At 34.8% G+C, this 25259-nt stretch overlaps 2 protein-coding genes and 1 long non-coding RNA gene across 7 annotated transcripts in view; 1 reads left to right on the top strand and 2 right to left on the bottom strand.

Annotated features, from left to right (window-relative positions):
* Positions 1 to 167: 167 nt before the first annotated feature.
* tent2 (terminal nucleotidyltransferase 2) lies at positions 168 to 14910 on the bottom strand. Of its 2 annotated transcripts, none has more exons than XM_021476157.3 (15): positions 14820 to 14910; positions 14112 to 14262; positions 13923 to 14039; positions 12441 to 12684; positions 12196 to 12268; positions 12002 to 12093; positions 11852 to 11915; positions 11704 to 11770; positions 7662 to 7738; positions 7445 to 7573; positions 7321 to 7364; positions 7100 to 7236; positions 5013 to 5104; positions 1716 to 1795; positions 168 to 793 (listed from the first exon to the last, which is right to left on the bottom strand). In XM_021476157.3, the coding sequence occupies exons 2-15, from the start codon at positions 14231 to 14233 to the stop codon at positions 704 to 706; spliced, it is 1428 nt and encodes a 475-aa protein (XP_021331832.2). In that variant the 5' UTR covers positions 14234 to 14262; positions 14820 to 14910; the 3' UTR covers positions 168 to 703.
* A 1249-nt stretch (positions 14911 to 16159) lies between these two features.
* On the bottom strand, positions 16160 to 20348 carry LOC101886347 (uncharacterized). 2 transcript variants are annotated; one of them, XR_012406353.1, is made up of 10 exons: positions 20292 to 20348; positions 19468 to 19612; positions 19309 to 19394; positions 19081 to 19223; positions 18751 to 18845; positions 18513 to 18623; positions 18341 to 18433; positions 18084 to 18239; positions 17797 to 17920; positions 16160 to 17706 (listed from the first exon to the last, which is right to left on the bottom strand). It is a non-coding gene; the product is annotated as an uncharacterized lncRNA (long non-coding RNA). The 2 variants fall into 2 exon arrangements; XR_012406352.1 differs by having other exon boundaries at positions 19085 to 19223.
* A 1327-nt stretch (positions 20349 to 21675) lies between these two features.
* The window catches only part of homer1b (homer scaffold protein 1b), a 61241-nt gene continuing 57657 nt past the window's right edge, over positions 21676 to 25259 (top strand). For 2 of the 3 annotated variants that reach the window (XM_073950125.1, XM_073950127.1), the window contains exon 1: positions 21689 to 22034. Coding sequence is in view for 2 of the 3 variants with exons in the window: in XM_073950127.1 (XP_073806228.1) it covers positions 22030 to 22034 (5 nt within the window). In the remaining variant the exon portion in view is untranslated. 3 annotated transcript variants of the gene reach the window in all.

The raw sequence follows: 25259 nt of genomic DNA, 5'->3' as shown, positions 1-25259 counted from the left end.
GTTGGACTCGATGTGACAGCAAACTTTGAACACATTAAACTTAATCATTACATCAATTTTACCAGACATTTTATCACTTCTTTTATCTAAAAGCTCCCTTTCTACATAAATCTGCAACAATATATATATGAACAAAAGCTAACAGAAGACAAAAATAAATAAATAAATATAATTCCATTGTAACATTTTATTCATTTAAATAAACACTTAAAAGACTGTACAAAACATGACAAAACAAATAGAAAACCGATCACTGAAAATGTTCAGGTAAAATTCATCTGCCAGAAAAACATTTGTATTTACCATTTTTTATTTTTAATGAAAATTAACAGGAACTTTGTCTGTTTAAAGAAAGATTGATGGATTTTTCATGTTGCCGTTTTACTATGATTTCAGGAAAAGGGTTATATTGGCTAATAAACCCCCAAAATCCCTCTTTTTGCAACAGCAAACTAGTGTCCATCTCCTGCTAACTGCATACCATATGGGCAAAAGATATTGCTTAGTGTCTGATGTTACATGAACATTTCACACATACTCATGCTCAGAGATGACCAGATTACAACCCTTGTCAGCTCAGTGGATTTGCTTCAACACATTCCCAAAGGTCCAACACACCCAAACGCTTTTTGTAACAGGTAACGCTGTTCTTTTCACAATGTACAAAAAGCAACTGAAAACTCCAGGTTTAATCCATTGCGATTTATCTGGGGGCAGTTTGAGGTCTTGCCATCTGTTTGCTCTTGGGCAGGATGAAGTTGAGATCTTTTCTGAGCTGCAGAAGCCGGTAGGACTGTAAATAAACAATACATGGTCACATTTGAGATTGGAGGAATACTTTACAATCCAGTTGTTCTGTGGAAAGTTTCCACTTTGCTTATTCCTCCTTGAAAGAATTAACTCTGTATGAGAATGCTTTTTTAATGTAGTGGAATAATGTTTTTATCATATGACCCATATAGAGTCGAAGACAGAATTATTAGCCCCCTTAATTATTTGCCCTGGTTTATTTCTTTCCCCAAATTCTGTTTAACAAAGAGGAGATTTTTTTTTCTACACATTTCTAAACAATAATTTTAATAACTCTTTTCTAATAACTGATTTAGTTAATCTTTGCTATGATGACAGTAATTAATATTTGACGACTAGATATTTTTTTCAAGACACTTCTATACAACTTAAAGTGACATTTAAATGCTTAACTAGGTTAATTAGGTTAACTAGGCAGGTTAGGGTAATTAGGGAAGTTATTGTATAACGATGGTTTGTTCTATAGACTATCGAAGAAATAAATATAGCTTAAAGGGGCTAACAATTTTGACCATAAAATGGATTTTAAAAAAATTGAAAACTGCTTTTATTCTAGCCAAAATAAAACAAGTAAGACTTTCTCCAGAAGAAAAAATATTATCAGACATACTGTGAAAATGTCCTTGCTCTATAAAAACATAATTTGGGTAATATTTAAAAAAGAAAAAAAAATATACACATGTGGGCTAAGAATTCTGACTTCAAATGTACATACCAGCTTATTACTGGTTTCACTGATGGAAATTTTTATAAAATGACATTACATGGTACATCATTGCAGTAAGATGCTCATTTTAATTAAATTGTCAAAAAAGAACATAAAACTTCTTTAAATATACATGTTTATATAAATTAAACAAATATAGATTTATTTAAATAATGATCCAAGGAAGTCTTGGACTTACCTCAATGAATGCAGCTTTAATGGCTTCAAACTTCATTCTCTCATGGACGGCTCTGGCTGTGTTGGTACGATTAAATGGTTCTAAAACAAAAGACAAATTCTCATTTTCAAGCAGGTGGATACACTTTTTTTTATTAAAATAATTAAGAAGTTATAAATAAATAAAATGTAAAAATAAGGAAAATGTAGAGCTGTGAATTGATAATGTAAAAAAAAAATGCATTTAAATGCATGTTAACCATGAGTTAACTCACAATTAATCACAAATTAACCACCCATTCAATCTGTTTTAATTGCACCTTAAATTAATATTAAGTTGCATTTTGACAACATAAGTCTCAACATCAGAGACTTAAGTGCACACAAGATGCACTGAAATTTATATTCTTGTCCGAAGCAGAATGAAGCACTTGGCTGTAGAGCAAATACACAACACATTTGTGCTGTTTGTTTGTTTGTTTGTTTTTCTCACCCCCACATATATTTAGCTAATGTTTCATCATGGCTGAATTAAGGTTAAAATATATATTTACAATTGTCAAGGTGTAAAAAAAATTATAAAAAGTACAAATTAAAAATGTTTACAAATTAAATAGACAAAACATTTTTAATATTATAGCAGACAGAAGATCAAGAAAACAGAATATTGCCTAAATAATCTGTGAAATCAAAATATTTTTTATGTATTTTAATATTCACCCCAAAACATTGAAAGCCCTAGAATTTTTTTTGTAATCTCACTAGGAAACATTATGGCCAATTAAATGTTGTCTGAGACTTGGGAAGTCATATACTAAACTCTTATAATTCAGCTATCCATATGTTCATTTAATGGCACAACTTTAAAGAATGTAAATATCCTAAGTGGCAGAGCAATGTACAAAAAAAAAAAAAAATATATGTTACTAGCTACGTTTCCATCCAAAATTGTGAACTAACTTTATGCACAAAAATGGAATATTGCATCAAAGACATGCGGATAAAGCAGCATTTCTATCCAACGAGCCAAAGAAAACAAAATCGTCACTTCTTGATTAACTGGCACCAAACATCAAAAGTAAAAACAGAATCTAATGCGGTGGGAGAAGCTGCGTCAATCTTTTCTTTATTTAATAAATGACTTGTGCCTCAGAACACAGTGCCGACACACAATGAACATGTGGTGGCGTTTAAAGGCGTGAGACAGAGCACAGACACTCTGAACAATTCTGGAAGTCATTAATTATATAATAACACTAATACTGAAACGGTTAAGGCATTTTAGAATAACCAAAACATTTCCGATGTTTTACAATGTGCTCAGCCTGCTGGTTTGTCCATTATTTTTATCATCACATGATCTCTTATAACAAAATCACATGACCTTTTCTTAATACACATACTGCAATTTGTTTGGTAAAAGTGTTTCCATCGTAGTTCATGCGCATCTTTTCTTAACGAATAAAGTTTATACTACTTAGTTTTGTGCATGTTTTTTTAATGCACATTAAAAAATGTATGCACATCATGGCGTTTCCATCAACCATTTTTAATGCACATATTCAAAATGCACATAAAATAGGTGGTATGGGCGATATGACCTGAAATTAATATCAGGGTATTTTTCATCTTTTGAACGGTGACGGTATAATATCACGTATTATAATAAGCTTTTTTTTTGGTACATTTTGGGAGGAGTAGACTGTCCTGTCCCTTTAGTATGTGAATAAAGTTAATATTTTTATAATATAATAAGTAAATGGTGGGTATCTTCATCAAAAAGTGACAGGGGAGAGTATTGTACATTCTCAACATATTTATTTTGCAAAAACCTAAAGAACACCAAAAAGAATTTAAGAGCACCAGAAAAAAATTTGGTAGCACCCACCAAAAATGAATGAGCACCACTGTAAATTGTATTTTAATGAATTTATTGTATTTTAAAACAACATCAATTAGGACTAACAAAAACCAGAAACAACTATTTAACTAATGCTGAGATGACATTGATATTTGTGTGCAATTATTCCAAAATAACAATTATAGTATATTAATGATGATGAAAATGACAATAATAGTAACAATGAATTACATTTCTCATTATAATGCTGCCTATAGAATGTGCTTGAATGCGAGTTATGTGCTATAAAAAGTCTTTTACTTTATAAAAAATAAATTTTTGGTTTGCATCAAACAAAAATGAAGCATTGGAGTAAGAAATATTAATTTTAGACTATTGTTTTTATATGCATGTCAATTTAATAAATAATATTTCTGCGACAAAACAAATGAAAGACTATAATAAATCATTCAATTCAATGCTGAAAGCTGCAAAACAGTCATCAGTAACTAAATGGCAGAATAATATACATATCAAGAAAGATAAAGAAAGTAGGAAATTCTTCTGCTACTCTTTAAAGGTTTTGTTTTCCTTTTAAATGCTCAGTCTCGTTAAGAGCTGATGTTCATTTTTCTGTTTGTGGAAAGCAGGCGAGTCAGCCGACCCAATATATGTGCAGGCAGAGCAGAATTCTCGCGATGACCACCGGCGCAATACCGCTTTTTGGAATTAGCCGCAGTTACAGTGTAAACTTAGTAAATGCGAGCTTCTTTAGCGATGATGTGTACAGTATTAGGTTTTACATTTAGCGAACATTTGCGCTGAGCATGCAGTGAATGCAACCCATTGAGATTCGGGCCCTTTCTCCAAAAACTCGAGTTCTCAGAGACTCGATTGGTCTCAGCTGGCGGATCAATATTCACAACATGTCATGATCGCTCTCATCTGCGCCTTTATTATTATTATTATTATTATTATTATTATTATTATAACTAGGTGGGGTTTGCAAACCTGTGTACTTTTCACTCTTCAACCGCTTGCCTTCCCGGCGGTCACAAAAGCTCCCTGTCATCTGACAGCAGAAAGCCTTCAGTGATCGACAGCTAATATGAACCAATATAGTGGCAGGGAAGAGCGATTCATTTATTACGTTTTTAAACAAAATCAAAACAGGTCGTGCTACAACCATTATATGCAGTCGCACACATGCTCCCAAATATGTTATGGGGTCACATAGCTTAAATTTCGGGTGCATATAATTGATTTATTATGGTATTGACGGTATTAGAAAATCCATGAATCAATGTCACACCGGTAATGACTATGACACCGGTGTACCGCCCACCCCTAATAGGTGGATGGAAATGTAGCTACTGTTCACTGGTATTTAAAAGAGTTATTATCATCTAAAACTTAGCATTCTTAGTGAGAAAGGCCCTTTATTCATGCACAATGTATAAACAAACAGTGCCTGTTTACCTTCTACACAGATGAACTTGTCTTTCCATTCTTTGCAATTGCTTTTGGGCAGGGTTCTTGCCATCCGCACAGAGATCACTTGCTTGTCCCATCTATAACAACAAAAACATTGAACTGTAAAGATGTGCTTGTAAATGCATTCATTCAGACTTGTTTATTTAAAGAAGCATATGCACATATCCAGTGTTGTGAGCATTAGAGCAGGCCATCTGGACCAGAGCCTGACACACACACACACACACACACACAGAGCCAGAGCTTCACCTGCTCCTGTCAATCTGGCAGTTTGACATGAAACAGGAGCCTTGCAGGTGGTTTACAGTCAGGTTAGTTTTTGTTAACAACACTGGCCTCTATCTTATCACAGGTGATTCTAACCTGCCGTGTGAGCAGGGGAAAAAAAAAAAACTGGACAGATTTGATTAAATGTGTAGTGCAATAATACAACAGAGTGCATTAGTGCTTGCCCCCTTTTTGGGTCAGGATGAATTTTACCCTTAGGGGATTAAAAACAAAAACCATGAACCAAACCAGCCTGCTACAAGGTCTGTGTCTTTAATGATGGAAAGAACTAGCATACCATGAATCAGGAGGAGAAATACAGAACTATTAATTTAAAGTGTTTGGTTTATTCTATAGAAACATCTTTCACCTTTACTGCAAAATATGCATTTACATGCAAGTATTTAGTGAGTGTAGAATGCCCTACTCCATTATGACATTCGCTTCGGTTCATGGCAGTGGGTGGAGCTAAAGGTGCACTTTGCTGCCTGCAACTCTGATTGGTGAAATATTCTGCATGGCATCATGGGTGATGTAGTTGTTCCTGCACATTATTATTCTGCTATTAAACATGGCTGTTTTTAAAATAAGTTACTTTCAACAAAAGAACATACAAATGATTAACAAACTCAAGGATCAAATCGGAACGGACATAAAAAATGAATTTGTCCCCCTAAAATTGTAAAAATTGTGTTGTTCAAACTGCTTATTTAAAATGAGTTGAAACAAGCAACAAAAGTTATTTCTTGAGTGTATTATTAAAAATCTATTTCCATATTGAGAGAATGAACAGAGTGTTGAACTTTAGAACCCATCAAAACAGAGTGACCTGAAATTAAGTTTTAGGAACAACAAATAATAACTTGAGTTCGAGTTGATCATTTGGTATTAGAAGTGGCTTATATGAAAGTCTTCTAGATTATGCTTATTTTACCAAAATGAAATATGATCATGACTTGATTTCTAATTATTTAATTAGGACAGTAAGATCTGACTTTGCTTAGACAAAAGTCTGGTCAGTTATAATGACAGAAATAATGTCCAGTATAGAATATAAAGTCATGGTGAAGTGGAAAAAGAATGAATATTTTGTATGACTCCCATGAGCTTGGAGGACTGCATCCATGCATCTCTGCAATAACTCAAATAATGTATTAATAAAGTGGCAAAGAAAGCTTTCTTACAGGAATCCCAGAGTTCATTAAAATTCTTTGGATTCATCTTTCTCCTCCTTCTTACCCCAGACATACTCAATAAACTGTTCATGTCTGGTGACTGAGCTGGCCAATCCTGGAGCACCTTGACCTTCTTTGCTTTCTGAAACTTTGATGGAGGCTGAAGTATGAGAAGGAGAGCTATCCTGTCGAAGAATTTGCCCTCTCCTGTGGTTTGTAAATGTAATGGGCAGCACAAATGTCTTGATACCTCAGGCTGTTGCTGTTGTCATACACTTTGCAGATCTTGCATGCCCCCATGCTGAACGTAACCCCAAACCATAATTTTTCCTTTACCAAACTTGACTGATTTGTGTGAGAATCTTGGGTCCATGGGGGTTCCAATAGGTCTTCTGCAGTATTTGTCCACCTTCTGCCACTTTTCCAAATGACCAACTAGAAGCGAAGTTATTATTTGTTGCTCTCACAATTGGGATCAACAACAATACTTCTGTCAGGTAGTGTAGTTATAACATGCATTTATTAATTTACTTGGCTCAATTATTTGTAAAATGTTTTCTCGCTTTGCTTTAAATATAGGGTTTAATCAATGCCAACAATGTGTGCAACAATATCAATAATGAGACTTACTTGAAAACAGTGGCGTAGTATCTCAGGAAACCTAGGAACAAGTCTCCCAATGACGACTGATTTCTAGATACAAAAGCAGGTATATCGCTTGGTCCGCTTGGCACAAGATGAATGTCCATCTTAGGGTCAAAGCAAGTCTGCAGGAGGTAGTTTTAGCAATAATTAAATATGTAAAAAAACTTTTACGTGCAATTCATTAGTATATTTGAAAATCTGCTTACAGGGTAATCTCTTTGAAGGCATGGGATGACTGGTTCAGGAAGAGCTGATGTTGAAACAAACATATATTAATAATTTTTTTTTGTACATTAGATCTTAACCCAACATTTTAGAAAAAGGACTTACTCTGAAGGTAATGTAGGACCATAAGAACCAGTGTATAGCTGCTAAGCGTTCCTCGGCTGGCATCATTGATGCAGTGGTGATTTGCCCATTTCTTTATTACAAGGACTAATGGACGAACACGTTTTTCAACTGAAAGATAAGTATATAAAAAAAATTATACATTTAATTTTGCAAAAGACATTACTAGATACATAACTATGAACTTTTCTTATATTACCAAAGGCGTAGGTCCGCAGTAAGAAGGTGTTTCTGATCCCAACAGTGTTGTTAAAGTTCAAATCAAACTCCACTCCACTGGTATGCAAAAAACAAAAAAAAAAATTAAAAATTAAGGTTAGCTTCTGTAAAGTTATTTTGTTGCAGTCGACACAATAAGCAATTAAACTTGTTTGCCTTCTACTTTTAGACTTGTTTTTTACACTGCAGGTTTTAGTCACAAGATGTGAAAATGTTGGGATCACCATTTGAACAAAAATAAAAGCTAAAAATACAGTTAAATATTATTACAGTTCTAAAGAACTGCCTTCTCTTTTAATGCAATTTGATTGTAGTTGATTGCTGCGAGGGCAAAGCAAAATTTTTAACAATATTCAAAACAACTTACAATTTAAAAACCATTGTAAAATCATGCTTTTATACACAGAAAACATTTATAATAATACAATTATACAAGTAAAATAGAATGCTATGTATATAGCACAATTTAAAGGAGACCTTTCATGCCCCTTTTTACAACATGTAAAATAAGTAGTGTGTTTGAAACTCCCCTTTTATGTTTGATTCTCGCTCAGGGCTATTTATGCTAAAGAGGGAAAGATTGTCACTAACGACTGGGACTCCCCCCCTCTGATGACATGAACACATGGAGAATGTCAATCAAAGTTTTTCTACTGACTGTTTTATAAAGTGTGATTATATAAATAAGATTTTAACAAGTTTTTACCACTAATGGCTGGCTATAATCACACACTGTTGTCACAAAACTTTGCTTAAAAGTTATTTTTGCATAATATATGTGAAACCATTTATTCATTCATTTTCTTTTCCGCTTAGTCCCTTTATTAGTCCAGAGTAGCCACAGCGGAATGAACCAGGCCGGAATGAACAAGAACTTATTCAGCACATTTTACACAGCGGATGCCCTTCCAGCCGCAACCCATCTCGGGGAAACATCGATACAGTTCATTCACACACATACACTATGGACAATTTAGCCTACCCAATTCATCTGTACCACATGTCTTTGGATTGTGGGGGAAACCGGAGCACCCAGAGGAAACCCACACAAATACAGGGTGAATATGCAAACTCCACACAGAAACGCCAACTGACCCAGCGGACGCTCGAACCAGTGACCTTCTTGCTGTGAGGCAACAGCACTACCTTCTGCACCACTGTGTCACCCCATATGCAAAACCAAAGCCAAGCAATTTGCTTAATGTAATAAAAAACAAGAAAAACAAACATGAAAACAATAAAACAAGCTGTAAACATGGAGTTTATAAAACAATCATATAGCACAGTGACAGAATAATAGGAATTTTAAATGCATTTAAAAAAACAAACAAGTTTTAGTAAAGGACGTAAAAACTGGCAAGGTTGGGGCAGTTTTATAATATAAAACTGGAGACTATTCCACAGTTTTGGGTCTGCTGCCAAAAAGGCAAGATCTAGGTGGTCTGGTTGTGGTGTAGGGCTGTAAAACGTCAGCTAATTACTGTGGGGCCTGATTGTGAAGGAATTTAAAAACAAGCATTACAATTTTGAAGTCGATTCTATACTTAATTGATAGCCAGTGGAGTGAGATAGCAAAAATGGTGTAACAGACTCATACTTGTGTTTTCCAGTAAAATGCAGAGCTGCCATATTCCAAACTAACTGCAACTGAGACACACTGGACTGAGGAACATTTACATACAAGGAATTGCAGTAGTCTAGTCCAGATGCATGCACAGCTATTTCAAGCCTCTTCAGGAATAGAAACGGCTTCACTTTTGAAAGAAGACGAATATGATAAAACAGGACTTAACCACAGTATTTACCTGTTTATCAAATTTAAAGTAATTGTCAAACACCCAAACTTCTGACACAAGTAACACTGTATGATGAAAAAAATGTTAAAAAAATGTTTACATAATGGCCTCTATTTTAACAATCTAGGCGTAAAAGCATAAAGGGCGTGTCTGAATCTACTTTTGCTATTTTAAGGAAGGAAAAATCCGCTCTGCGCCCTGGCGCATGGTCTAACAGGGTTTTGTTGATTCTCTTAATGAGTTATGGGTGTGATTTGAGCATAACGTGCATTAAACCAATCAGAGTCTCATCTCTCATTTTCTTAAAGAGTTGCGTCGCACCATGGCACATTTGCCATTTACATGGCGGACTTTGTAAGTGGAAAAACTAAACGCTTCACTAATGGGAAAAGTTAAACAGCATTTGCAGTGAGAGGATACTTTAACTTTCGATGTTTCTTGGATAAGGAAACGGTGTTGTACGCACTCCGCCAAAGACATCCATTAGCCTACCTAATTAATTTTGTTGGTTAAGTGCAAAGATTTGTTTTGAAACTATTTCTAAATTCAGTTCTAATTTTCAGCAAACTAATAAATGAACAGCAATAACCAAGTGGACTCAAACAACTGTTATATCCAAACACACATCACCATATGGTCCAAAACCTGACAGGTGGACAATTCTAAGTTTGTTTTTGTTAAAACATATAAATATACATATAATAAATAACATTATAAAAAAAGCAAGTTGTCCTGAATAAGCTGAAAAAGTATTTAAATAGTATTTTTTAGGCTGCAAAAAAATACCTTTTTTTTAGCTTGATATTCTGCCTTAATAACAGCTAAAGGCCCTAAAAGTTAAAACAAAAGCCAAACTACATTCAGACAAGTGATTGCCAAACACAAAATAAAACACAATAATAGCCATCTTTAAAAAAAATTGGGGAAACTTAACAGGTCACAAAATATGTCCAAGCACCGTCATATCATTTTCATCTGCTTATCCGGGGCCGGGTCCTGGGGGAAGCATTCTTAGGAGAAAACTCCAGACTTCCCTCTCCCCAGACACTACCTCCAGCTCCTCCAGGGGGTACCCGAGGCATTCCCAGGCCAGCCCAAAGTCTATATTTATAAGGGTGCATCCTGCCACCCTGCGAAGAAAACTCATTTTGGCCGCGAGATCTTCCAAGATCCGAAATCTTGTGCTTTTGGTCAAGACACAAATTTCATGACCATAGGTTAGAACAGGAACGTAGATTTTCCGTTAAATCGAGAGCTTTGTCTTTTGGCTCAGCTCTTTCTTTACCACAACGGGCCGCTTCAATGACCGCATTATTGCTGCCGCTGCACCAATCCGCAACCCCTAAAATAACAATGCCAGTGACTCGCGACCCCCAATATCCTCTGAGGTGGTTTTAAATACAGAAACCTTGCATGCAATGGCACACGCACACACACGCACACGCGCACACACGCGCACACACGCGCACACACGCGCACACACACGCGCACACACACGCGCACACAAGCGCACACACGCGCACACACGCGCACACACACGCACACACACGCACACACAGACACACACAGACACACACAGACACACACAGACACACACACACCAATAGACCAAAGTTTATTCTTTGTTGATTTGTAAAAAAATGTTTATGCATGTCAGTGCTGTAAATGTGCCAGAAAGTTAATCTGGTATTATAAAATCAATCTGCTCATCTGACGCTATTGCTGTATCTTTAATAAAATGTAATTACACCAGTGGTCGCAATCCAATAGAACTAGTAACTATTAGCTACAATAGTATCTATATTAGTAACTATAAACGACTGTTTTGTCTTTTCAGTAGGTATTTTAAATATTAAAAATACAATTTGAAATACAAATTGTAATACAATTAAATACAATTATTTTAACATATATATATATATATATATATATATATATATATATATATATATATATATATATATATATATATATATATATATATATATATATATATATATATATATATTGATAATTAATATAAGGTTTAATAAAAATAAATTGATTTTGGAAATAACCAAATAAGCCCCCCCTTCTGTAGATCAACACTAGCTTCAAAACAGAATTAATTCACAAGTGCTTTCATTGTCCTCAAATTAAACACACACCAACTTAAACTTAAACTATTAATTTCTTTTCAAATAGATTCTTCATTTTTTAACACCAAATATAATTCAAAAGACGCACCTGATTCTGTCCCTGAATTTCACAATGGGCACTTTGGCTCTGATGAGCTGCGGCTTCTCAATGTAAGCTTTAAACAGCAGCAAAGCAATTAGTGAATAAAAATTACAAAGTTAAATGAATGTAGATGTAGGTATGGATGAACACTTACACAGTTTGTAAAGCAATTTTCGCACAAGACTAAGAACATACACAGCATCTTTCCTGTGGTTTACCTGAATAAAAGAATGTAGAGAGTTTTATAAACACGACAGAAAAGAATAAACAAAATCACAAGGCATTTGTTCAGAAATACACTTACAGGTCCCTCTTCAATGACAAGACAAAGATCAGCATCACTGCTGCGACTACCAAAGCCATTCAAAGATGAGCCGCCCAAGAAGACTTTTGCACCTTGACCCCCAAAAAAGAAAAGAAACTTCTAAGATTAAGATCAGATTTCACAAAGACTGAAATAGAAATAAATACAATTTATAATTCATGTTAATGATGTACATGGGAAAATTTTCTGTATGTCAGTCTGCAGCGCTGCTCGGCAGCTCTCCTTCTTCTCCAGATCATCAGACTGCTGCTCACAAGCAAAAAACAAGTTGAGAATCTGCTGACTCAGCTGTTGGAGAAAGAATAATACATATATAGATATGTTTCATCATACTTTGCCATTTAATTTTTTATTTTTTTTTACATCAAATAGAAGTCCAACGACTAGGTCAAAGTTCATGGCTTTTATCTGTGTTCACCTTATCTTTGACTGATGATGGTGAAAAAGCATTCTGATGGCATGTCTCTCCCAAAGATGGCACACAGCCTCCTGGTATAAAAGTGGCAGATGAGCATGTAGGGCATGTAACCTCTCTGCCCGTCACTGGTCTTGTCACTGGCTGTGAGGTAAAATTGGAATTTCTAGCAGACTGGTTGTGAGGACTTGGACAACTGAAGCGCTGCCTCTTTAGGTTAATATCACTGTTATCTTGTATCCTTCTCCTAGCATAAAAACAGACAAGTTGCTTGAATTAGAAAACATTCAGCATCCATTCTGTTGATTGAATAGATTGCAAACAAGAATTGCAGTGGTTTGTGATAAGTGCTGTTCTAGAAAAAACAGTCAAGGTTTTAAAACCACCAAAATTTTAGTCCTACAATAGCCCCTTTCACACATACAGACCTTTCCGGAAAATTACCGGCAATTTTCCGGAAAGGTTGTATGTGTGAAAAGGTCCTTTTTGAAAATACCGGTAAATTCGTTCTGGCTATTTTCCGGAAAGAGAAGTTGTAACATTACAGGCAATTTGCCGGAATGCTGCGCTGTGTGAACGCAGAAGGAAGATTGACGGAATAAGCGCGTGCACGTCTAGAACGTGCTGACGTGAGACGCCTGCTTTAGCCAATCACAACTGTCAGATGCATTTACGTCCGCGCGGTTTATGAGAATAAAAGCCTTTGAATATTTTTCCAGACACATTTAGCTGCTAGAAGTTAGTCAGATCACGTTTATATGTTCTTCTTAATGCCAACTGTATAAATAATCATTGATGAGATGCTTATGATAAGCCGTTGTTTGTTTACCTTCAAGCTTTGCGTGAGCCTGCGAAACAGCCTGTGAGCGCCTGCACACGCACATATTATGAACATCTCGACATGCGAAAGTGATCCTGCGAAAGTTGTTCACAATACTGATTATCCAAAGAGTTTGTAATTTAGTCAAATGTTTACAAATACAAGCGCAGCCGTTTAAAGCTCATTTCTGGTTAATGATGTCAGAATTTACCGGTATTTTGGAATAGATGTGTGAATGCTTTTTTTCTGGAAAATTTCCGTAACGTCCGTGCCTGTGTGAACAGCGCTTTTTTGAATATACCGGTAAAGTCGTTCCGGAAATTTTCCGGATATTTACCGGTATCACTGTGTGAAAGGGGCTAATATATGTAAGATTTTTTTTTGTTTTTAAGACAACAGTATCGCTAACAGAAAAGATATCCAAAGATGCCCTTTAAAATTGTAATGAAATCTGTGTTTTTGAAACTAATGAAGACAGCAGAAGTCAACGATTTATTTGAACTATTCAGCCTGACATGTTTACTGCTTTAAAACATTTTAAATGTTAAATATAAAAAATATTTTGTTCAAAAAAGGGAAAAGTTTTTTTAACCAGACATTTAAAAATAATATATTTTAGAGCAGAAATCACAATACTTATACCGGCCCATGCCTATGCTACTCACTTTCTATTGTTTCCCATTGGTCCATTTGGACTGCAAGCAACATCAGACAGCTCCACTGGTGTCCACTGGTAAGTGGGAATGAAGCGGTGAGCATTCATTGGTGGACCAATAAAATTGCTGAAAGAGACACTGAATTATTCAACTGAATACAAAGAATTTAAGCACATCGTCTTTTAAATATATACTCACTTAGTTGAATTCAGATGGGCTTCAATTCTTTGTTGCTGGGACACATTGTGAGGTAGAACGTGCTGGAATAAATGACTAGATGGCCCATCATTATGGGAGAAGATGTATGGTCTCGGCAACATTCTTTCCGGCCAGACCAAACATCAATTGCCTGCAGTTTCACAAACACCATAACTAATTAGTTGGCATATAAACAAGCGTATTGACAACAGCCTATAAACATACTGCATTTTAATATTTTTATCTATCAAATTTTAGCTTGGATTTAAACCTTTGCTGTACAGGCTATAAATTAGACATAGAAAAAATACACTTAAAGGACGGGGCACTTTAGACCTATGTAGTGCATCAAAGGGTTAAGGTCAAACAACAAACATTCAGTGTTGAAAACAAACTCCTCGACAACCATTCGAGTAAAACACATTGCTTTTAGTCTAAGTATGCAAAATGTTTATGTTAGGGGATTCTGATGTATTTATGCTGCTCTTAAACAATTACTGAACTTAATGTCTGAATTAATAAACTAAATGTTAAAACAAAACACTCGTGTGGTTGACGTTAGCCGATGAGGCCTAAATCTTAACAGCGGTTTATCTGCTTACAAGAGAATGTTTAAACGGTGTAACGTCAAATATAACATGTTTGTAATAACTGCATCACATGCTCCTGTGTAAGTTAACATTAATCACAAAAATAAAAAGAACTCACCGGTGGGAAAGGCTGATTTGGTAAGCGAGAACGAGAGCAGGCTTGTATAAAATATCCAAAACACTTTTTCCTTTGCTTCCGGGTTATTGCTGACGGACGGTCGTCTGGGTGTTCAAAATAAAGGTCCCGCGTGACAACACAGTCTGTTGACAACACGTGAAAAGACGGGTCTTTAACTCCAAACTAAAATGTCATTAATTTAACAGAATAGCTGACCTGTCGTGAAGTTAACGTGTATCCGAACGGAGAGGCAGTTGTCCTTAGTGACAATGGAATTGTTTTCGCTTATGGACCGTTTACTTATAGATTGTATGCGGTCATTTTCCATGCTTTATCCTTATTGTTATGTTTAAAGTTGTTTTATAATAACTACATCATTTTCATGATTGACTAGATTTATAAATGAATGAATAAACATAATAGGCACAAAGTCAAATGTACTTCTAAGTTTTCAGTATCTACAGTATGATTATTTTAACCAAAACCTTATTTTAATATTTAGTTTCAGTTGCTTTTGAATCAAAGTTCCCCAAACATGGAATGTAATATGTCAAGTGTATTATATATATATTTAATGTTTTTCTTTTCTCTTTACAGTGTTCTGTTTTTACATTTGTTCTGTGCTCAGTGGGTTTCAGGCTATGGCCAGTGGAGTGGATGTGAAGTGGATTACAGAGACCAAGTGTGTTTCCTGAAAGTTATAACAACATTTTTTTCTTTTGTACCAATTTTCATTGGCTAAAAAGAAAAGTACAACAAAACAGCGTTGAAAAATTAAATACTTAGCTGTTGTATCTGAACATCCCAAAGCGTATGCCTACACAACTTGTCTGTTTCTCAGTTGAGTAGCCAGGAAAGTTTTATTTGTTTAAATAAAACATCCCCTCTAGGCTATGACAATGTTGCTTTTAGGTTTTCTTTAAATTGTTACAAAAATAAATGAATAATTAAAAAAATAAATCAACCAACCAAAAACAAGCTTTCCAGGGAATATCTATTTTGGCTATATATATATATATATATATATATATATATATATATATATATATATATATATATATACACTCTAAAAAGGAATGTGTTGAAAACAACACAACATGTGTTATTTTCAACACATGTCCTGAGTGTGCTCAGGGACAACACATGTTGAGTTAAGTTTAACACACAAAATGTGTCATAAAATGTAACACATTAATGTGCAGCATAAGTTGACACACAGATGTGTTATTTTTGTATGTGTTTAACACAACTGTGTGTTACTATTCATTTTTTGTAATTTTAAATGTAAAAAATATTATAAATGTAAAATCAATATACAAAATCTCACAGGAAACATTAAACACTGTTCACATACTATTTAATTTTCCCAAATGCATTCAAATGTTTTACAGCAATTCATTGTACATAATATAAAAACTGACTTTATAAAAGTATTCATTAAATTGAACTCGTATCTGTTACGCATGCCAATAAAATGTCAAATATGTATGAAACATATCCATTTTCAAAATTATTCTCTAGTGAAAGAAATTAATAACCATAGCACACTGATTATACATTCACCCACATGTAAGGTGCTTGTCTTAACAAAATAAATCATTGTCAAATCTAGTCAAAACACTTCAAACATTTAGGTAACCCTTTATAGTAACGACACAATATAAATTATTTATTAAGCATTAGCAAGTACAGTAGTTAATTCACTATTTGTTAAGCATTAAATCTACATTATAAGACATTAGTAATGGGTTTCTAAATACAGCTACAAAGGCTGTTTTCTTGACTTATAAGCACATTTATAATGTGCCTAACAATTGTACTTTTATAATTCATACTTTCAAATACAAATGGTTTGTAAATAACGCAGTCCTTAATTTAGTAGTGAAAAAATAATCAGAAGCAAAGTGTGAAGGTACAATTATTAAGCACATTAAACATTTACTTATAAGTCAAGAATACAGCATTTGTAAACCGCTAATGTCTTATAATGTAGAGTTAACGCTTTACAAATTAATGAATTCACCATTTGCTAATGCTTAATAAATGATTTATAGTGTGTAGTTATTATAAAGTGTTACCAAAGTTTCAATCACTAACATGTTTAAAACAATATTTTGTATTTAGGAGATACATACTGCTGATCACAAAATGACAAAATGTCTAGAGGTCTGTAATCTATTAAGTCCCCAGGCAGCAAAGCAAAGAGAAAACGATTTGTTCTGATGACACTGAAGAAAAAAAATATGTTCATCAAAATACTTAACTCTTAAAACTCTCTTTCCCTGTGTGTCCTGACTCTTCAGAAGGGCATGAATTAATTTTAAAATGATCTGTTGAGATGTTTTAAAAAGGAATTTAAATTATGATATGTTCTAGGGCAACGATTTTGACTACAAATTAAAGTTAGGTTGTGACTATCAGAGAGTGCATGCATTTCCCTTAAATGCCAAATTACAAAATCATTTTAAAGACACTTTGGATAGGTGTACATGCTTATTTCAATTAGGTACAAGACTGCACCTTAGCAATTAATTCCATGACCTTTGATCGTGTGCAAGATGACTGGGACAAGGAAAGGTCATATATATATATATATATATATATATATATATATATATACTCAAAAAAAAAAAAAAAACAGAAGACAGTTGGCATGGATACTGAAGATTGCACAGCCAGAAGAATTTGAAAAGTCTGTCTACAGCACAGGTCAGGCTTTCAGGATCGAGTGGAAGAGCAAAAGAGTCATTCTTTGCCACAGCTACAAGTACACGTACACGTACAAGGATCCATGTCCTAGACAACCAATAGAAACCAACTGCGGCTGAGCTGACTTCAGGGTCCCTTTCATGGATTCAGTGAGCAAAGATGTAACGGTGGTACCAGCCTTCAGGAATGAAACAATAAAAAGCATAAGAAAATGTTGCTGCATTAGAAACATTTTATTTATCATAAGCTAAGCCAATAAAAACTATACCGGCAATTGCTCCAACAGGTAGGACACAGCAGAAGTCACACAGCATTTACTCCCAGCAACACTTCTCCCAGAGGCAGTGGGTGGAAGAAGACGAATAAGGATCTTTAACAGTTTAACAGCTCATCTTGAAGTGAAGATACAGGTCACATGCAAAATAAGAATTTAAACAAAATATATTAGAAATTAATATCTTTAATAGAATATTAATATTTACATTAAGTTTTATCTTTTAAACTATTTTTAGAAAAGTGTGCACATGCAACAGATATTTTGGCTGAAACTCATACCATCATGCTGATTGTCAGCCATCTTCAGTAAGAGTCTGATGTCAATTTTCTTCTCCAAGATGCTATTTCTTTGAGTTCTGGAATTATCGTCCCTTCCCTTTTCTGGATAAACAAGTCTTCGTTCCTATCTGTGAGCTTGGAAAATTCAATGTCCATCTTTAAAGAAAGAAAGAAATCAGAAACAAAGAAATATTAATATTACAATTATGAAATAAATGTCTGTGTAAAGTTATGTCCTAGTTGAGCATGTCTATTACCAAAGCTGGCATGTCAAGAAATCTGGGATAGTCCTTGAAGATTTCAGCAAGAGATTTTGAAGGGATTTTGTTGTTATCCATCTTCTTCTGTAACTGAAGGTTTGATTGATTGCAGTCTTTATTGATGATAAATTGTCTGGTCGCATCTTCTTTATCAGAGACAACAACTCACTTGGTACGGTTTCATCTGGACTTGGTGAAGAAGGTTGCGGTGTACAATGATGATGTTTTAAACTGTACACCCACTGGCTCTGTTGAAGCTTCCGTCCGACTGTGTGATGGCCTAGCAAAAAAAAAAAAATCCTCCTGACATTAGTAATGTAAAAACAGAACTAATGAAAGTCAAATAAATGAGCAACTTATATACACATTCCTAATAAATTCAGTTTATAATGTAAAAACATTCTTACATTCTCATGTCCCTCATTTTCACCAAAGGGCACCTGAGGGGAACAATGACAGAATCTCTTTTGCTAGTACCAGCTTTTCTATACCAGAAGGATAGCTAAAAAAGTAAAAAACAAATACAGTTGCATAAATTGCTTATACACAAACATTGACAAACAAAAAATTGACTAAACAGTGGTACTTCAGAATTGATTGGGATAAATTGTTAAATGTATTTATTTGAAATATTTTTTAAATGTAGAATTTATTTTAATATATAACTTATTTAAATAAATGTAATTTATTTAATTTGCAAATAAATACATCTTACATGAAATAAACAAACCACATACTCACAATCCATGTTTCTCTACAAGGACACTGACAGCAACTTTTTGACAGTCTTCATGTTCTCTCAGGATTGAAGAGGCTTTTCTTCAAGCAGCGTCAGCAAACTAGTTGTGTTGCCAGTCTGAGTTGAATCTGTTAAAGGACACTAAGAAATGCCAAAACATTTTATTTATTTAAATGTTTACGTTTATCTATAGTAATATAAAGGGAGAAATATATTAATGTTTTACCTGTAATGAGTGCACACTTCTTTCTAATGAGTCCGGGGTATTGCTTGCAATATAATATATTTGAAATTTGCCAAGCTCCTTTACTCCTGCATTTACATCAGTGTCAATGAACTTGAAAATCTGTCAAATTTCAATATTCAATCAAAAGATAGTTGAGACCTGTTTGACTAAGGCTATCAGATCTCCAACATTGCCATCTGTGAATAGTTTTCTCCATATTTCCTTTCTGTCTATGAAGACAGTTGCAAGAACGCGGTGTAGAAGTGTTAAGAGTGACTGTAATTTGTTCCTCGACTTCCATCTCCTAAGAGAGAAATTCATACAGCACAATGAGAAAACAAACACCTGTAACTGTGTATGACAATAAAAAGTACACTTTTAAATAGTATGCGACTAGTAGGGTACCACAAAATGGCGCGCAAAATTGAGTACATTAAAGATCTTCATATTTTAGCTATTGTTTATGAATTTGCTCACACCTCGGCGCCATTTGGTGTCTGTACAAAGCACCCAACTAACGTTACGACAAGGGATTTATGTTTAAATTCCTGCCGCAGAGCTTCATATAAGGTTATATATTAAATAACCTTATGATAATAACGTAACGTTAAATGCATAAATTATATCTGGTAGCGTTACCTCGAGTGTCAGAGACGCAGAGGCTTTTTAAAGTGACGGCAACTCTTACACCAAAATGCAGTACATATTTAGGGTAAGTCTTTCGCCTTATATGTAACTTATTATTAACAATTCTGCCAAGTGCCAACGCAGCTTTACAAAAGACGCGCCAGATGCGTTAGCGTGCGCGGCTAAAGTTAATGTTACATGACAGAGTTGCCAAGTCCCGTGTATCAGGAGTACGAAACATGAAAACATAATAAAAGTAACAAAAACAACTTCTTGGACAACTAACACAAAACATTCTCACGCAGAGTGGAAGAAATATATACTATCGTAGACGAATTTTAATGAATTTCACTCACCTGAGGCAGAGAGGTGCGTTATCCGATAGAGCTCTGGGAGAGCGTCAGTTGAAAAAGAACGTCACTGCGCATGCGCGTGCAGAAATTCACAGTATAAACCCCGAAATATAGAATTTTTAGCCACATACTCACAAATGCTTATTTTATATTACCATCATGATAAATAAACTACATAAACTCATAACACAGTGCCATTTGACTACAGGCAAAAATGCATTGTATTCCAACATACTGTTTAAATGTGTTTAACACAGTCATTGTGTAAACAGTTAAGCACAATATTAACACACAATGTGTCCAAAGTAACACAAAATGTGTTACGACCTGTTTAACACATATTTTGTGTAAATTTTTAACACATCACTTTTAAGAGTGTATATATATATATATATATATATATATATAAAAATGAATCAACAGAAAATGTTTTCATAATGTTTTACTTGGCTCCATAAAAATTGTTTTATCCAAATAGGAACCAGACTGTTCCTCTGGGTGCTCTAGTTTTCCCTACAAGTCCAAAGATATGCGGTACAGGTGAATTGGGTAAGCTAAATTGTCCGTAGTGTGTGAATGAGAGTATGAGTGTTTCCCAGTGATGGGTTGCAGAAAAGGCATCCGCTACGTAAAACATATGATGCTGGATAAGTTGGCGGTCCATTCCGCTGTGGCGACCCCAGCTTAATGAAGAGACTAAGCTGAAATGAAAATGAATAAATGAATAGAACCAGACTAGAAATTTCAGCAGGCTTTTGTGCACGTATGATTGGACACGTATGATTGGACATTTTAGGATTCTTTGAGGCCATAGTAGATGATTTGTGAATGGCAGTGAAGAAGCAAATAATATTATCTGATACTAATTGTGTGGCAGTAGCAATTTGGTAGTAATGCATACAAATACTAGATTTTTAAGGTATACTATAAAGAGAATAATTATTATTGATTGTGAATTTTTTATTTATTTATATTTTGTACACTTGAAATAGCTCCTTTGCTCTTAAAAGGACAAAGTGAGGATAAGAATGTACAAAAACTGTGAATCAAAACTATAATAGTGTAAACTGTTTTTCTAACTTAGAGTAGGCTAAAAAAACAACAACATTTGGTCTAGAAATAAAAATTAATTATTCTCATAAGGTGTTTTGATAGCTTAACTGCGCAACTGGAGATTGAATTAAAATAATATTTAATATATTTAGGCTAATTACGATTTAGATTTACATTTCATCAAATTTATGGTGATAATAGCTAATTATGAATGTGAATTATTACGATAACTTACAATGAAAAATCGGCAAGTGTAATTTAATGGGGGAAGAGCGTGCCAGGGGGCGTTGTTGTAGGATATTGTGTGGTATGTGTTTTGACCATCGACTGACAGTAGATTCATCTTTAGAGCCACACGCCCACCGAGAGAGAGGCAGCGGCTCGTTATTCACCCCTGCGCCACCGTTACCTCACGCTCTTCAACGAATACAATATTCACACCGCAGAGATGCGAGGTGAGCCCGTCGTGTGCCAAAGCAGCTGAAATTGGGCAGTATTAGTGGGCAATTCGCCGTGGGATCCATTCAGTGAATCTGACAGCCTACATACAGAGCGCGTAACGAGAGACGCAGAATGCCGCTGCTCATAATGTGACCGACCGCATCCAGAGCCGCTTCATTCAGCTGGAAGAACAAACTCGCTGATCAACAAATCCTATCTCGTCTCAGGAGGGAAAAACAACAGCAACATGGGGTAAGTTGCCCGTGAATAGCACAAAACGTACTGTTGGAAATTGGCCGCGCTAATCGTTTTATCACCGGTCTTATGAGGACAGAATGTAAAGCAGTTACTCACGTTCATTAAGGCCATAGTGTCCTTTATTGTGGGCACAGGAATGTATACTGAATTGTTGAAATGATACTGTATTTATGGCGTGAATATATTTATGTGCTGTATGTTTATATATATATATATATATATATATATATATATATATATATATATATATATATATATATATATATATTTATATATATATATATATATATATATATATATATATATATATACATACATACATATGCATATATACATACACACAGCCTATATACATAGCCTATGCATGTGTATACTTTTTTTGCAATGTTCATTGACTGGGGTGAGTATTTTTTGTCCACTGAGGCCACGGCTTATTAGTCAACTGTGTATGATCTATGGTATTATTTTGAAGTATTATTTATAAGTATTATGACTAAAACGTACTCTAAATGGGAAAAAAACATTAGCTTATTTCACATATTGATGTGCTGCAGTGCCAAAGGCCTTTAATCTCGTCATGCTTATGTAATCTACATTTCAACAGAGCACCGCTGCATGGCACATCCTCATCAATACAATTTTAGAAGCAGTATTGGCAACGACATCTGATATATCTGTACACGTTAGTGGAATTTCCAACGCTCAGCTGGAGGTTTGCTTGAAATATGGATTTTAACTAAAGGTGACCCTATACACAGTTATTCAAACTTAAAGGGTTTTGTTCCTAGATTTAATAATCAAGTCTTTATGACATAAAATCTTAGGTAAATATAAAAATCAGACTCAAAATATGTTCTTGAGATGATCTGGATGTTTAAGTCATGATCTTTTCATTACAAAAGGTGTTATTTCACAAGGTTTGATCTTCTTACTATGGCACAGAGTTTTCTTTCATAATAACAATCAAAACCTTGAATTACTTTACGGCTCCTGTTCTTTGTTTTTAATTAAACTATAACCGTGGAAAGATTCAAGGGTTGTTCAGGATTATATTACTCTGGAGAAAATCATTCCCACTTCCTACTCAACTGAGCCATGCAGTTTAATTTATCACACGCTATTAAGTATTTGATTATTATGTAGTTTGCTTTCTAATGTTACTGAACAGCCATGTTAGGTCTTTATGGGGCTTTTGGGGTCATTAATTAAATACATTTATCATAAATGGTGCTTTAGAGGTTTATTTATTTTGCTAAATTTGCGTATATCGGATTATTGTTGTAAGGTCAAGACTGACAACACTTTCTTGCCCATATATATTTACTACCTGAATACATTGGTTTAGATTACTCAAACTTGAAGTATGGCTGAAGTTTCATCTTCTTTTGTGGTGTTTGGACAGATGTTAATGTAAGGACAGGATGAAATAAACTGCCAGCTCTGGACTGTGGTGGGTTGCTGAAGGTGGGTGGTGTGAAATCATCTCCCTTGTGCGTTGATGTTAATATAGTGCTATAGCTGCTTTTGATTCCTTATATAATTGACTATATGTGCACTTACATTTAATATTGTACACTCTCATCTTCAAGATACATTTGATTCTGATGAATCCACTGGATCGTATGATCAGTCTGTTCAAACTAAGCAATGAAATTTTTGGCAAATTTCTTGTAGATTTTCTTAAGAGAAATGTTCTGGAATGAATCTGGTTTTTATTTTTATTTTCTAAAATCACAGTGTGAAAATTGTGTGAGCAATTGTCACTGTGTGAGCAATTGACATTTAAAACATAATTTAACAAAACATGAAATGGAAAAAAAATTAAAAGCCATCCGAGTTATGAAAAGCAGTTTCTAGTTGATTGAATATTATGTATGGTGTATTTTACTCTTTGAAGCAAGTGTAAAGATTATATTCTGATCAAATGTATTATTATAAATCCTTAGACAACACTATATACCAGCGTTTTGACACCAGACGTTAGGAAAGTTGAACAATTTTTGGTGGTATATCTCTGATATTCAGTCTACAACTACAAGAAAAAACATTTGTTATTTTCTAAAATTAAAGACAGTAAATGGCCATATTTTTACAGGAAATTTGGAGCAAATGTTATCAAAACTTTGTAGAATAAAAAACATAAACATTTAGTTTTACACATACAGTGCTCAGCATTAATGAGTACACTCCATTTTGAAAATGAATATTTTTATCTGTTTCTCAGTGAATATCATGGTGCCTGAGAGAGCTTAACGTGCTATTTAAGAAAACACATGCAATTACAAAAACACCAGCAAATTAAGAAAAGGTCTTTATCTGTTTGACAGCACACAGTGAAAACAAATAAATAAAACAAGCTGCATTTCACACAGTGCAAACAATTTCCGAAAACGCACTACATTTTCTCATAACATTAAAAGAACGTAAGACTCCGGAAATATTTCAAGGAAACCCAAAAACGTGACGGATGCCACTGTGCCATGACTATTGCTCAGTGAAGTTGTAGGCGATCTTTGAAAGGTGAGTTTTTTGTTTGTTTTTGCCGTGTCTTTAGTATTTATAAGTCTTAATAACCATAACCTAAATAGAATCATGCTTTAGGGCAGGGGTATCCAAAGTCATTCCTGGAGGGCCGGTGTCCTGCTGATGTTAGCTCCTACTTGATTCAACACACCTGCCCGGAAGTTTCTAGTATATCTAGTAAAGCTACAGTCACACTAGAGTTTGTGTGTGTGAAATTCTGTCATATGGCGCTGCAAAAAGGGGCGGGATTAAACAAGCATATTGGGCATTTAAACCATAGCGTTTCCTGTCTGACGCATTCGCATGCGTATCAATGGAAGTCTATGGGAGGAAAAGCCCAGTGTGACCGCAGCTTAAGAGCTTGATTAGCTGGTTCAGGTGTGTTTGATTAGGGTTTGAGCTAAACTCTCCAGGACAACGGCCCTCCAGGGCCGAGTGTGGACACCCCTGTTTTAGGCCCCGTTTACACTAATGCGTTTTAGTTTTAAAACGGCGTTTTAGATCAAAAACGTTCCACGTCCACACTAGCGTTTCACCTAACGTCTCTGAACATATCTCTGTCCACACTACGCCACCAAAAACATATATCACGTGACCATTCACGCACTCTGGGCATGCGCGTTCTAGTATAAACAGAAAGCATGCGTCTCGCTCGGCATTTGGTCACTGTTAGTCAACAAACGCCGGTTGAACATT

The sequence above is a fragment of the Danio rerio genome, chromosome 5 (assembly GCF_049306965.1).
Source record: "Danio rerio strain Tuebingen ecotype United States chromosome 5, GRCz12tu, whole genome shotgun sequence".
NCBI classification, from domain to species: Eukaryota; Metazoa; Chordata; class Actinopteri; order Cypriniformes; family Danionidae; genus Danio; species Danio rerio.
Note: the sequence above shows the minus strand (reverse complement) of the source record. Positions and strands in the feature narration are given on the sequence as shown.

Coding starts and splice junctions, on each gene's coding strand:
- tent2 (XM_021476157.3), bottom strand. CDS start 14,233: ATGTTGCCGAGACCATACATCTTCTCCCATAATGATGGGCCATCTAGT. Junction 14,040..14,111: donor GCCCATCTGAATTCAACTAA/GTGAGTATATAT, acceptor TGTCTCTTTCAG/CAATTTTATTGGTCCACCAA. Junction 1,796..5,012: donor CAAGTTCATCTGTGTAGAAG/GTAAACAGGCAC, acceptor CTTTTGTTTTAG/AACCATTTAATCGTACCAAC.